Source organism: Pristiophorus japonicus, chromosome 22 (genome assembly GCF_044704955.1).
Source record: "Pristiophorus japonicus isolate sPriJap1 chromosome 22, sPriJap1.hap1, whole genome shotgun sequence".
Taxonomy (NCBI): Eukaryota; Metazoa; Chordata; class Chondrichthyes; family Pristiophoridae; genus Pristiophorus; species Pristiophorus japonicus.
The window spans coordinates 40,824,486-40,838,660 of record NC_091998.1 but is presented as its reverse complement, the minus strand read 5'-3'; the positions used below and the strand labels follow the sequence as shown (position 1 = coordinate 40,838,660).

General features: G+C 44.5%; 1 protein-coding gene across 1 annotated transcript in view; it reads right to left on the bottom strand.

Moving 5' to 3' along the window:
* LOC139234625 (zinc finger matrin-type protein 4-like) overlaps positions 1 to 4,869 on the bottom strand; it is a 248,056-nt gene extending 243,187 nt beyond the window's left edge. Inside the window, exon 1 of the mRNA XM_070865312.1 lies at positions 4,769 to 4,869. Within this exon, the coding sequence (XP_070721413.1) occupies positions 4,769 to 4,855 (87 nt within the window). The 5' untranslated portion in view covers positions 4,856 to 4,869. The remainder of the gene's footprint in view (positions 1 to 4,768) is intronic.
* Between the last annotated feature and the right edge of the window lie 9,306 nt (positions 4,870 to 14,175).

Sequence of the window (14,175 nt, the reverse complement as noted above, 5' to 3'; positions counted from 1 at the left end):
ACTGGAAACAATTTTTCCTTATTTACTCTATCAAAACCCTTCATCATTTTGAACACCTCTATTAAATTCAAGTATGCACATCTTTTTTTAAAACAAGGCCTCACTGTGAATGGCGGACATCAGTTATGATGTCCCTTCCATTCTTTTCCTGGTGTTACCATTTCATGTTTGAGTTTTAAAGTAAGGCACCTTATGAGCTATTTCCAAGATCCTGGCCTTGGTTGTCCTCAGGAAAATCATCCATTTTTGGGTGGTCCATGAGTGGTGAAACGGAGAGATTGTTGCGGGGGGATTCAGGAGAAACCCATGGAGAAGGGTAAGGACCTCGCTGTGTCCACCTCTTTCTCTTATCCTCTCCGACTGCTGGTGGGTCTCCAGAAGGGTGCACTCAAAGCCATTCAACTTGACTCACTTTTAGGGCCTCCTCGTTCTTTTATTAGTGGGCCTAGTATTTCCAGTGCTGTAGTGCCACTATATCTTCCTCCCCAGGCAGTGGGGGACTCCCTCTTCAGATGGAATTCAGATATGTAATTGACCCCGAACTGGGAAAATCGATCGCTATCATGGAAGAGTCTGCCAACAGGCAGGGGTCCTGTCCTTGAGCCACTTCCAGCGAAAGGAGGGAATACCAGGCTGTCACGTCAGTGATTGTCTGCACTGGCACAAATTTCTGCCCTCGTCTACTGAAGGTGCTGCCCGTTCCTCAGGTGCAGTTCCATTGTCGCTGGTGGTGAGCACCTTGATGTTCTGTTCCACCCTGAGCTGAGCTTCGAATACTATATCCTATCCACCACATCTCTGGCGCAATCTCACCCCACCATTGTTAATATCCTTTTCGAGCTTTAGTTACCTCAAGACTTGCTTTCTTCAATGCCCTCTTCATCTGTGTCCCAAGCTGGATAATATCTAAGCTCCAACGCGTCCAAACTTCTGCTGCCAATATCCTGTCTGGCATTAAGTTTCAGTCACCTACCAACCTTGTTTTTGTTGACCCTGGCTAACTTCCTGTTCCCAACACGACATATTCAAAATAAATGTAATTATCTACAAATTCCCCCAACCCACCACCCCCACCCCCTCAACCCCCTGCCCCATGGCCTTGCATCACTCTATGTCCCAGGCTTCACCCTACAGCCTGCCAGCTCTGGCTTTCCGTGCATTCTTCCTCCCTAGTATTCCTCGTATTCCTCGCTTGTCGGTAAAATATTCGGCTACCTCGGTCCCATCCTCCGGAAGAACGGCTGTTGTGTTGCCACAGTTGGAGATTTCAAAGTTCAATCCTGCCCTCAGCCCATGTCCACACATACATGTTCTAACAGGAAGGCAGGACACTGCCGTGTTTCCTGCATTACCCACAGTGACTACATGTCAAAAAGTACTTCATTGGCTGTAAGGTGCTTTGGGACGTCCAATGGTTGTGAAAGGCGCTATATAAATGCAAGTCTTTCTTTTCTTTTTAATTGTATCCACCCAATAGCTGCTCTGAATGCACCGTACAACAGAATACAAATTTGGGATCAGCCGCTCTTCATGGCTGAGTGCTCTACTGGGTTGCGCCTTCACCAACAGGCTAACACAAAGTCAGATAAAGAAATTACATTGTGAAATAGTAGTGTATGAATGCTTAATGAGTTAAGGAGTGGTGAGATCGGGGCAAAGGAGCTGTGAGAGACTGTGGAGGGATGTGATCGGGGCCCGGGGAGAGGCCCAGGGGCAGCACGGGCCAGCCCACACTGCGATATGTGTACGCACTAGGTCCGTGCAGCAGAGCTTGTCTCCAGTTGGCATGGGTAATCCTTGCCACCGGACCAAGACCTCGCTCTGTCAAGCCCATGTGGTGGCTGGTGTGCAACGGTCACCCCACGTTAAAAAAATCCACGCACAGGCATCTTCCACCCTTCAGGATGTAGTTCGGGTTCTTCATTCGAAACACCTGTGAACTCGTCCTTTTTTTGGTCATCCTCGTTTCGAGGGACTGCGTATGAATGAGTTCTGGGTACAGAATGGGTTAATGTTTCCCTGAAAACAGCAAAGGAAGGAAGGTCATGTGAATGCATTAAGCATTCATATGCAACTGTCCCATGGCCTAATTTCAAGGCCGCAGAAAAAGTGTGTGCTAAATATAGTAATGTTGTGCAGCACCAACTTACCAAAGAGTAGCACAACAGTACGGCAGTAGAGATTCTTCGAGCAGTTCAGAGAACCAAATCCGCTTTAAAATTTCCCCCGAATTTGACAATGCCACTTTAATTGAAATTCATTGGTGTCTATTAGCTCAAAGTGTCACCAAGTATATTATAGTCATTCCCAGCCTGATAGCACGGTTCTTGCAGTGATCAGTTACCAGTCTTCGCAGGTGGTGATTGAGAAGCATGGGGATCAAGGGACAAATGGATGACAAGGCAGCCCTCTTTACTTTCAGGATCCACCAGAACTGTATTGACGAAGGCCCTACAACAGTTTTCAACACTGCATTCATCATTGGGAATGGTTTGTGCTGTGCCTTGAGAAAATAGCTTAGAAATCAGTCAAAAATAAAATAATACAGTGGCAGCATGTTAACACCTATCCTTTTGGTGTTCATTTGAAGGTGATATTTTCTCAGGAACTGTTCGTTGCCTGCACATTTGAACACTGTCGTCCTGGACTATGTGAGTGAATATTTAGTCTAGTATATTTCAGAATACACTAACCAGCCGAACGACACCACATTTTTAAACTAGTTTTTAAACTAATAGTATGATATTTCTTTTTTAAAGTGAGATGCAGGGCACTCCAAGGCTGAAGATGTAAATCAGGAAGTAGTGATTCAGTAATGCCAAGCTCAAGTTGCAAAACCCTGTTGATTGTAAAACGAAGGGACGCGAGAGGGAGCTAAGAGGTTCCTGGGAAAGTGCGAGTTTGAACAGCGTGTAATTAGTATTTATTTCAACACAGTGAGGACAGAGCATGGAATCAGTTTGTTCAGGGAAACATCAGTAAATGCTCATCTCAGAACATAAAGCAGGTTGCAGCTCTCGTTCTACACTGTTTTTGATCAACCGATGATGATGTGGTAAAACACTGGGAATAAAATACCTCCTGTTGATTATTTGATCAAAAGTGGTTGGAATATAGATCAGGACATCCTGTTTTGTACTCATACTTTTCGTTAATACCTTTTAGCGGAAGGAGTATATGTACTGCAGGTCCATTGATTCTATTCTCCGATCTTCCCCCCATATTTTCATCCATTTTGCTTCCACTGTTTAGGTCACACACTTTGTGCCATTCCCAATGGATCAGCCAAGCGGCCAGCTCCGAGGCTTCTGCCAAAGCTGCTTCCTAATTAAGTGCTAAGGGCAACTTGCAGACCCGCAAGTTTCTCCTGTGGGGGACTTGATGCTTTACCTACACCAAGCACCTCCAGCTGGTAACCCAACCAAGATGGGAAGCAGGTCTGAACCATTGTCAAACCGCCCCATAGCTGAACACATCTGCATAACGTGGCTTCTGCTGCAAAGCAAACGGTGACTCGAAATCCAAACGAAGTCGCCAGTTCTTCCTCTGCAAAGACTTTTCTCATTCCCCAGAATCACAAGCAGTTTCTTTTCCCTGATATTTTCCAATACTATTAGATTAGAAAGAAATACTGTATTCCCTCTTTTTTTCCCCACGAATTGCAAATCCAGTCTTCAAACTAAGACAGAGCCAGGGGCAATAATAAATATTGCTACTTGCTTCTGAAGGAAGATCATCTGTGTTTGGCCAATTCAAAGCAGCTGTTAAATGTTAACTTACATTTATCACACTTTCTTCCTTCAATAATAAAATTACCAGCGTGTCCTTTCAGTAACCAATATCAAGTGATATATTTGATCCTGTTTCTGACCTCAGCATTTTCAAAAAATATTTATGATCGATTGCTAAAATTCCCATTACTCAACGTGCCAATTCATTTGTCATTTTCTGCCAAGAGAATCACCCGGGTTTCCTATTGTCAACAAGATTCTTTTCCGAACAGTAAGTTTGTCTTTGTATTTGAGGAGATCATCAATTTTAAATGTATGGCAGCAGATGGCACAGCTAGCTAAGTGCTGATTGACTGCTTCTGTAATAGCTTAATGCCCTGGCAGTTCGCTCCCGTGTCACTTTACAGAATCTGAATAGTCATTTTGTTTGAAATCACAAGCCATGCCAGTGTTTTGGAAATTTGGGTATTCACACTGGAAGGATCTAGCCTTTCATTCTCTCTTCGATGCAACAGTGAGACTGGTCTGGATGTGACACTGTGAGCTCCTATTTTTCAGGGTAAAAAAAAATCCTAAATGTGTACCACAAAATTCTACTCCCACCTCAAAAAAAAATAGGTCGCAATAACCTGGAATGACATTAGATGCCGAGGAAATTTGAACAAAAGGTGAGCTCTTCATCCTATGAGCTGCCTGAAGCCTGAATGGTTATGTGGTGGATCAGAAATGCTTTACATATCATGTTCCACTTCCCCACCTCAACCCCCCCAAATCCATGGGGTGACAATCTGCATCTATTTAAACAGGACACAATGAGCAAACAGTGCACAACATCTAGAACATAGCATTGTAGTGCAACGCAGTGTCGAGGCATTAAAATACAAAAACTTATGCAAAAAAAGGACAACTTTTTTTTTATAAAGTGCTCTGCTGTGGCAAGTTTTAGCATCTTAAAATTCTTCCAGCTGCAAGAATGGCACGCGAAATACAAGAAAGTTACAATGCATGATATTTGAAAGAAGCAAAGCCTGCATTACCTGCAGTTCCAGGCTTGATTCTCGGTAATATCCAGAAGGCACCACACAGAAATTGTGCTGTAGTTTGAGAGAGACGCTGTAAGCCATTCGAGATAAACAGTCACAAGTAAGAAGACGGGAGGGAATAAAATCATCACCGTATCTTTTGCCTTCCCTCCCCCCCCTCCCCTTTTCTCACTGTAACAATGTGATGCTCGGCTACACTGGATACACTGGAACACCCGCCTTAATCCCGCCCACTGCCTGTTTCCCACTGCCTCATTGACTGCCAGCCCCACAGCCCTGCCACCTCATTGGACCAGGCCGCTGTCAGTCATTGGCGCCTGGCTCCCTCGCTCCAGCCTGGGTTCTGCTTGTCTCCTCCAGATTCAAGAGGCAGAGGGAGACCAAATTAGCTTCAATGTTGAGTAATGTTTACCTCACATGCAATTGTAGCACGAGAAAGGCTGTGACTTAATGTAAGGTTTTTTTTAAGAAAGAAGACGTATGTGTGTCTTTTATTTTGTGCTCAATTCAAGGGTTTTTAAAGAAAATGAAAGATATTTGCAATGTTCCCAAATTTAGGACTTTTGCAATATTGTACTTTTCAAAGTATACCCTTTGCAGCCGCTGTCTGCATCTCCCTTCACCCAACATCACCCCCACCCAGAGGAACGGTCGCTCACCTTTGTCCCAAATGGAAGCTTTCTGCCAAATGTACCTATTTGCGTAAAGAGTTAAAAAAAAACAAATGAATGAACATTTGTATCGTCAGACTTAAAGCGTTGTTATTATTTCACCCACATTGGTCTCTATTTTGGATGTTGCATTCCAAATATTATTTGTAACACCAGTGTGGGGAAGCCTCAACGGAAATAAAAAAAAAATAGGGCATCACAGTACAAAAAAGGATTGACCTACAAATCAGTCCAACCCAGTATTCTAGGACTTCAAAGAAAACCAAATTGTATTTTTGTTCTGTCTAACAATGACTTTCTTGTGGTGCTACTTAATTTAAGTCAGATTTTGAGCTCTTTTATCAAGGCAGGGACATCAGATAATAGAAAAGGCGATCGGCTGGGGGGGGGCGAGGGATTTTAACTGGGAGCAGATTTCAGGTGGGAGTGGAATCAGGCCAGCGCAGATTGAGGCCTGGGATATTTTCACTCTCGGGCCTTATTTGCACCTCAACGGCCGGCTCCCACCCACCCCGCCACCACCGCTGAAAGAGCCAAGCAGAAGATGGCTGGGTCAAAATGGCGAGGGCGCCTGCTGACATCAGGGCAAATCCAGTGGTGGTAGGGGCATCATGCAAATTTTGAGGGTAGGAAGAAAGGGGGTCCCCAGGGCAGCAGAGGCCTACACTTCACTTGTGGGAACCAGGAGTACTCCTGCCCATCCTACACCCGCAAAGGAATGTTTTTGACTTACCTTAGAGGACCTCCTGTTCTATCTCATGACAGATGCCCTACTCAGTAGGCCATTAAAATGTCATCGGCGTCCGAATTACATCAGGACTTGATTTGCATGTATTAATGAGATCCTCGTCTGAGTCAGCAGCCTTAACTGCATTAAAAAAAAGCCCAGTTAGGTTGGCGATGGCCGTAATCGATCAGGGATGGGGCATTAAGTCTTTGCACCACTATTTGAACTACATTTCCACCACGTTCACAATGGATAGGATGGGCTAAAATTCTCCCCACATCCCATGTAAACACTGCTAAAATACAATCTCTTTCAAGCTATAGCATCTATCAGATGTTAACTAAACAGGGGGTGAGTTAATTCCAAGGTTAATTGCTTTTCAGACTGGAGATGAGACCCCTGGCTTTGCAGTGGGCAGGTCAATTAAGAGCCTGCAGACATTGTGACTCTGGTATTTTCTGTTCCTGGAGATTATTTTCTGGACGTTGCCTTTGTATCAACAGTTCTGCTGAGATAGCCGATGTCACCAAGAACAGCGGTTAGAGCCCTTAGATTTGCTTCAAGCTCCTTGATCCAGAGAGGTGAAAAATAAGCTGGGGTTTCTGCCCCTGATTACCTCCCAGTACTGGAGTGTGTGTGTGTGACTGAGTGAAGTTAAATCTGGTTTTGGCCACCTGCTCACTAAATCCAAACATGAAGATTAGCCACTTGGGTGAGATACTGGAGAAATGCAAATTCCCATGGAACCATCGCCCCAGCCAGAAAGAAAGACTGACTTCTATAGCACCTTTCATGGCCTCAGGATGCCCCAAAGCGCTTTACAACCAGTTAATTACTTTTGCAGTCTCATCACCATTGTAATGAAGGGAAGCACCTTTAGGCAACAGATAATATGCTGCTAATAAGAAAGATAAACATAAACTTAAGAACCAGAAATAAAAACTGAAAGTGCTTCAAATTAATATCGGGTTTGTCAGCATCGGAGGGAAATGAACATGTTAAAATTTCAGATGGGACCTTTCACGACAGACATTATCCTGTCTAAACATAAGGGGCTTGACAGGGTAGATGTTGGGTGGATGTTTCCCCTGGCTGCGGAGTCAGAACTAGGGGTCACAGTCTCAGAATAAGATGTCGGCCATTTAGAATTGCGATAAGGAGGAATTTCTTCACTCAATGGGTTGTGAATCTTTGGAATTCTCTACCCCTGAGACCTGTGAATGCTCAGTTGTTGAGTATATTCAAGACAGAGATCGATAGATTTTTGGATACTAAGGGACGGTGGAGTGGAGATAAAAGATCAGCCCTGATCTTATTGCATGGCGGTACGGGCTCGAAGGGCCGAATGGCCTATTCCGATTGGTATTTCTTATCTTCTTATATTTTCTCTTTCAGATGCTGACTGAATTCCTTTGTACCTCTAGCTTTATCTGTTTTTACTTGCTATGCAGCATGCACTTTGCTTATATATAAAAAGAAAGACTTGGATTTATATAGCGCCTTTCACGACCACTAGATGTCTCAAAGTGCTTTACAGCCAATGAAGTATTTTGGAGTGTAGTCACTGTTGTAATGTGAGAAGCACAGCAGCCAATTCACACACGAGCAAGCTCCCACAAACAGCAATGGGATAATGACCAGATAATCTGTTTTTGTGATGTTGATAGAGGGATAAATATTGGGCAGGACACCGGGGATAACTCCCCTGCTCGTCTTCGAAATAGTACCCTGGGATCGTTTATTTCCACTTGAGAGAGAAGACGGGGCCTCAGCTTAATATCTCATCTGAAAGACAGCACCTCTGACAGTGCAGTACTCACTCAGTACTGCACTGGAGTGTCAGCCTAGATTTTTCATGCTCAAGTCCCTGGAGTGGGTCTTGAACCCACGCCCTTCTGACTCAGAGGCAAGAGTGCTACCCACTGAACCATGGCCGATGTATATGTTCAAGAGCTGCCTTTTGTTGTCTTTTTGCAGCTGAGATAGTTAAATGGGTTAATACCTTACGTACGCTGTTGTGTCCGAGCTCGGCATTGTTGGCAGCTCAGTCTGCAACAATGAATGTTCCTTATCCATATCAGGACGTTCAGTTAAATGAGACCAGAGGGCAGTAGTAAGGGAGAAAAGGAACATGAAAAGAGAAATGGAGGGGTGAAAGAGAACAAAAGGACAAGTCTGAAGACTGATGGAAGGCAGGAACGAGTGTCAGAAGAAAGTAAGTGTCTTTAGGGAGGAGGCTTATCTGAAATAGTTTCATTGCTGGCATAACTACAAGACTAGAACAATTGCTCCCTCCACAATCAATGCAATCCCGTGATCGCTCCAATGGTTACTGTACAATATGAAATCCCCTTAAGCTAGAACATATGTATGTACAGAGCTGTAAAAGACGACTGCAGTCTTCCAGTGTCTGGGACATATCCTGTCTCACCACACCTCTCATTGCCCTTGATCAACATTTTCTCCAGGTACTAAGGCAATTCAAAACAAGAGATGAGGAGGAATTTTTGTGAATCTTTGGAATTCTCTGCCCCAGAGGGCTGTGGATGCTGAGTCTTTGAATACATTCAAGGTTGAGTGCGATAGATTTTTTGAGTTAGCGGAATCAAGGGATATGGAGATCGAGCGGGAAAGTGGAGTTGAGATCGATGATCAACTATGATCTTATTGAATAGCTGAGCAGGTTCGAGGGGCAGTCGGGCCCACTCTTGCGCCTATTCCTATTGTTCTTATGTTCTTATGAGGCCTCACTGCCTTCCTGGACAGTCCATTCCATTCCATTTTCTGTGTAAAGTCATTAAATCTAAACTGCCCTCTCACCGTCCCTGCCCTAAGTTTGAAGATATGACCTCTTACTGTAGACTCTGACTATTTTAAACATATTGATGTTTATCTTGTCCATACCCTTTAGGATCTTGAAAATGATCAGCCCTGACACTTCACCTCTCCAGCATAAACATCCTTTACTTCTGCAGCATCTCCTCATAATTCAAATCCCTAAACCCAACTAGCAGTTTAACTGCGGCTCACTGCACCCTCTCCAATGCCTGAATTTGTTTCTCATAATATGATGATTAGAGTTGTACACAGTGTGTGGGGCGCTGCTGAATAAGCACCCTGTACATACTCAGCTCCACCAAGATTTGTGTCCGAATCCTTTGGCTGCACAACTCAAGACCCTATTTGTTCTCTTTACTGCTGTCACACACTGTGCTGATGGCTTCAGCAATCCATCTGCCAGAACCCTCTAATCCCTCTCTTATTTAGTGGCCTGTGGAATAACACCATTTAGCTTGCATTGCCATATACAGGATGCGGCAGAAGATTGGTACTTCTGCCATGATACCATATTCCTTTAGATCTTAAAATTAATATTTTATTAGCCTTTCTGATGTGTCATTAGAAATTGATAACTGCTCATCTTGAGGCAGGAATTCTTCATCAAATATAAACACTTTGAAAAGCAATTATTAATATTTTTGGGGTCTGTTATAGTGTTTTGTAAGCAGTAGCAGATGGATTATTGATTCCTGATAGTACAGTTGGCTGAGGGAGAGGTTATTAATGCATGGCTGAAGCCTGCATTGCTGTAACAAACTTAGCTGCCACAGTTCAATAGTTACATCACTATCTAGCCTACTGGCCGCCATGAATCATTTCAGCAAAAGGAACATCAAGCAGATTTAATCGCTCAAGCGCACCTTATGCTTCAATCAGCATTTCACCCTGTTTTTTCACCATTATAGTGTTTTGTAGGCAGAATTATTTTCTCCAATTAAATATTGGGAAGAGCGAAGTCATTGTTTTCAGTTCCCACCACGAACTATGTTCCCTAGCCACTGACTCCATCCCCCTCCCTAACTGAGGTTGAATCACACTATTCGCAACCTTGGTATCATACTTAACCCTGAAATGAGCTCCCCACCACATATCTGCGGCATAACTAAGGCTGCCCTTTTTCCACCTGCGTAACATCGCCTGTCTCCGCCTTACCTCATCTATACCTTTGTTACCTCTAGACTTGACTATTCCAGCACACTCCTGGCTGACCGCCCACATTCTACCCTTCGTAAACTTCAGGTCATCCAAAACTCGGCTGTCCGTGTCCTAACTCGCATCAAGTCCCGTTCACCCATCACCCCCTGTGCTCGCTGACCTACATTGGCTCCATTTAAGCAACACCTCGATTTCAAAATTCTCATCTTTATTTTCAAATCCCTCTATGGCCTCGCCCCTCCCTATCTCTGTAATCTCCTCCAGCCCCACGACCTCAGATATCTGCACTCCTCTAATTCTGCCCTCTTGAGCATCCCTGATCACTCAACCATTGGTGGCCATGCCTTCTGTTACCTAGACCCTAAGCTCTGGAATTCCCTCCCTAAACCTCTCCTCTCCTTCAAGACGCTCCTCAAAACCTACCTCTTAGACCAAGCATTTGGTCATCTGCCTTAATTTCTCCTTATGTGACTTGGTGTCAGATTTTTTTGTCTTATAATACTCCTGTGAAGCGCCTTGGGACATTTTACTATGTTAAAGGCGCTATATAAATACAAGTTGCTGTTGTTAGTAAACATCATAATATTTGTACAAATAATGCTCGTGTTTAATTTAAAAAATACTCCTGCAACTGCTCCGCAGCGGAGTGCAGATTGCGATTGGGACAGGATTGACGAAAGGAACTGCTGATGTTTCACAGACCCTGCAAACTAAGCATTTAAAAAAAATGAAACGCAACAGGATTTCACTAGTTCTGGCGCACATAACACGCGAGAAACAAATGATTGAATTAGAACCACAAACCCTCACAATTTCAGGATTCTGACATTTCTAAAAACATTGATGCTGTCCCATGAGATTTGTGCTGATGATCATCAGAAGCACTGTGGAGCTGCAGCATTGTAAATCCATTCTGGTTGTAGCATAAATGTATTGAGTTGCAACTGGATGCTCTATTTCTTATGAAATTTGAAATTTATTCTCCCCCACCGCCGCTCTCTATGCAAGAAAGCAGATGAAGGCAAAAATACATTTAAATTGCCAATTTAATTTAAGTCAAAAACATTGCAATTGCGCTGGCAATTCTTAAATTAATTATGTCTCATTCATGATGGTGAAAATCGGATTAGAAAGAGCTTGTAGCCCTCTACTTTGTTGATCCAAACCTTCACAACCTGTCTCAGCAAACGTCTCAAATCACTTCAGTAAATTTGCTGCAGCTGTCGTGGAATTCAAGGACTGACACATTCTGGCCAACAACGCTGACTTCGGCTCTGAATCGAGAGAAGGGTGTAATAATGACATGGTAATTGCATTGAAATTAAATCTGGGGTTGTTGAACAGTCTGTTCCACAGCTGATAGGGATAAGTTGTTTTGGAAAAGCAGCTACCATTACCATTTTTAAAAAATCACTGACTGTTGGGGCAAAGCGCGGAATGAAATACTTTCACAAATATACAGAAAATATGATATCACAAAAGTAATTGCGGCATGTAATAAAGAGGAAAGATTATACATATCACTAATCCCCATCAGGTTGGTTTCCCCAGGCTTCCATATAAATACTGAAGTTCATAAACTTGCTGCACCCATAGGAGGCTCTGGTCCTTCTCGTTTCGCTGTCCTTTTCCCCTGAAACTTAAATTTGACAGGACACTTTCAGACAGGAAGATCGGCTGGCCTTCCTCAAAAGGGCTGTAAACTAAAAGTACAGTGTAAATGGTGCCAGTGTGAACTACATCAAGATACTGCCTATGACGTGTTACAACCGCAAAGGTGCATTGTGGCTTCAGCTCAGCAATAAAGCATTTCAAAGTCTCCATGTGTGCAGAAATATTGTGGAGGGGAGAGGAGGGCATGGGCAGGGGTAGGTGCACTCATCTGCTTTCTTGCATGGAGAACTCCATTATTCTTAACAGCAGCGGCGCTCTCGCTGAATAGTACTGTTCAGAAAGAAACCTATTACAAAAGGATGAGAAATAAACCACTCCGTGCTGTCGCAGTTGCCAGTAAGCTCTGCAATCAATTAGTCCCAATTGACGACTGCAGTAGAATTTCATAATTAATCTATGACAATATATTCATATGAGGAGATCACGAGACTTTGGTATATTCATTCCAAGAACAATAGCAATTAAACTTGATTTCTGTCATTTTCACTTTACAATACAAGTTATTTGAGTCTAAAGTGACTTGAGCAGGTCTGTCATATAAGATAGACTTGCATTTGTCTAGCGCCTTTCACCACCACCGGACATCTCAAAGCACTTTACGGCCAATGAAGTACTTTTGGAGAATAGTCACTGTTTAATGTGTGAAACGCAGCAGCCAAATTGCACACAGCAAATGTCGACAAACTGCCCATCATCATCATCATAGGCGGTCCCTCGTTTCGAGGATGATTTGCTTCCACGCCAAAAAGGGATGAGTTCACAGGTGTTTCAATGAAGGACCTGATATTCCAGATCCCGAACTACATCCTGAAGGGTGGAAGATCCCTGTGGGTGGATTTTTTTAACGTGGGGTGACCGTTGCACACCAGCCACCACATGGGCTTGACAGAGCTAGGTCTTGGTCCAGTGGCGAGGATTACCCAAGACGACTGGAGACCAGCTCTGCTGCACGGACCTAGTGTGCACACGTATCGCAGTGTGGGCTGGCCCGTGCTGCACCTGGGCCCTCGCCTCTTCTGGGCCTGAACTCACGCCTCTTCTGGGTCCCGATCACATCGCTCCACGATCACTCACCGGTCCTGCGCCCCAACCTTGCCACTTCTACTGTACCTGCCCATCCTCCAATCACCGACCTGCACCTTGATGACGTCCAATCCAGTCACGCTTTTCGCTGCCATCGCCCTCCCGCACCAGCTCACGTTGTACCTTGCAGTAGTATGCCACCACGCTGCTCCAGGGGCTCCCACAAACAGCAATGTGATAATGACCAGATCATTGTTTTAGTGATGCTGATTGAGAGATAAATATTGGTCAGGACACCGGGGAGAACTCCCCTGCTCTTCTTCGAAATAGTGCCGTGGGGTGTTTTACGTCCACCTGAGAGGGCAGACAGGTCCTCAGTTTAACATCTTAATATGTCCTTACTTTACAGTATAAATGCACACGAGGCCCATACTTGAGAGAAGGTCACTCTGTGACCAGTAGCCTTTATTAGCCAGCACTGAAGTGCAGAAGGGGGTGGAGCTTCCCCTTTTACACCTGAAAGTCCAGGTTAGGAGTGTCTCCCACAAGTTCACCACCTAGTGGTCAGTGTTCTCACGGTATACAACTTAGGTCAGTTTATACATGGGTTACAATGCTGGTTGAATACATGACATCACCTCCCCCCCCCAAAGTCTTATTGGGATCACAGGTGAAGTCTCTCTGGTAGTTTACGCTCCCTTGTAGAGCGCCTGAGTTGGGGCTCCGGTTGTTGGGCGCTGGCCTGAGTGTCTGCTGTTTGCGGTGTCTCAGGCCTGTCCGGACTCTCCTCCGCTTGGTTCCGGTGTTCGGTCACCTGTGGTGGAGTGAACTCTACATCGTGTTCTTCCTCTGCTTCTTCTATGGGGTTGCTGAACCTCCTTTTTGTTTGATCCACATGTTTGCGGCTGATTTGTCCATTGGTAAGTTTAACTACCAGAATCCTATTCCCCTCTTTGGCAATCACAGTGCCTGCGAGCCATTTAGGCCCTGCAGCGTAGTTGAGGACAAAGACAGGGTCATTGACATCAGTACATCGCACCCTCGCATTCCTGTCATGGTAGTCACATTGTGACCGGCGCCTGCTCTCAACAATTTCTTTCATAGTAGGGTGTATAAGGGATAACCTGATTTTGTGCGTCCTTTTCATTAGCAGCTCTGCGGGTGAGACCCCTGTGAGTGAGTGTGGTCGGGATCTATTGGCCAACAGGAGGCGTGATAAGCGGCTTTGTAGGCAACCCTCTTGGATTCTGAGCATCCCCTGTTTGATTATCTGCACTGCTCATTCTGCCTCGTCGTTTGAGGCTGGCTTG